This window comes from Merops nubicus, unplaced genomic scaffold (assembly GCF_000691845.1).
Source record: "Merops nubicus isolate BGI_N331 unplaced genomic scaffold, ASM69184v1 scaffold36598, whole genome shotgun sequence".
Taxonomy (NCBI): Eukaryota; Metazoa; Chordata; class Aves; order Coraciiformes; family Meropidae; genus Merops; species Merops nubicus.
The window spans coordinates 7,535-8,163 of NW_008624346.1; the positions used below are offsets into that span (position 1 = coordinate 7,535).

At 62.8% G+C, this 629-nt stretch overlaps 1 protein-coding gene across 1 annotated transcript in view; it reads left to right on the top strand.

The window, feature by feature from the left end:
• LOC103777794 (leucine-rich repeat-containing protein 16C-like) overlaps positions 1 to 629 on the top strand; it is a gene marked incomplete at both ends in the record, with an annotated part of 14,357 nt that overhangs the window by 6,470 nt on the left and 7,258 nt on the right. The window contains 4 exon segments of the mRNA XM_008945359.1: positions 141 to 217; positions 293 to 397; positions 591 to 626; positions 628 to 629. The exon segment at positions 628 to 629 is cut by the window's right edge and continues 26 nt beyond it. Coding sequence (XP_008943607.1) covers positions 141 to 217; positions 293 to 397; positions 591 to 626; positions 628 to 629 — 220 coding nt within the window.

Sequence of the window (629 nt, forward strand, 5' to 3'; positions counted from 1 at the left end):
GAGCTCCAGCACAGGACAGGTCCCCTTAGCCCCCCCCCCAGAGCTCATCCCCCAGCAGCACCATCCATCCCCGGGCTGTGCGAGGGGCCGCAGCACCATCTGGGTTACCCCCGACATGACTCGTGTCTGCACCCCGGCAGCTCTTTGGAGCCCTGGTCCACGGGTGTCACAGCAGCCTCGTCCATCTGGATCTCTCCAAGAACATCTACTCCCACAAGTAAGCCCCTGGGCCTCTGATGCCATGGCCAGTGCTGGCTGGCAGGTGATGCCACGTTGTGTCCATTCTTTTCAGGAGGGTGAAAACCATCTCCCCAGCCATCAAGGAGTTTTTCAGCCAGGCTTGTGCCCTGAGGAACGTCTCCCTGGCGGGTACCAAGCTGCCAGCAGATGCTGTGAGGTGAGGTGGGGCTGTGGATCCACCAAGGGTCCCCCAGGGGGACCTGACTCTGGGCTCTGCATGCTGAGAGCTCTGGGCAGGATGTCTTCTCCAGCACCCTGCTCCCACTGCCTGGACAGCTGCTGGGCACCCCACGGTGGGTGCTGGTGCCCCCATTGCTCGCACCGATGGGTGGCTTGGGTGACTCTTCCAGGGCGTTGCTGCAAGGGCTGGCAGACAACAGCCACATCAG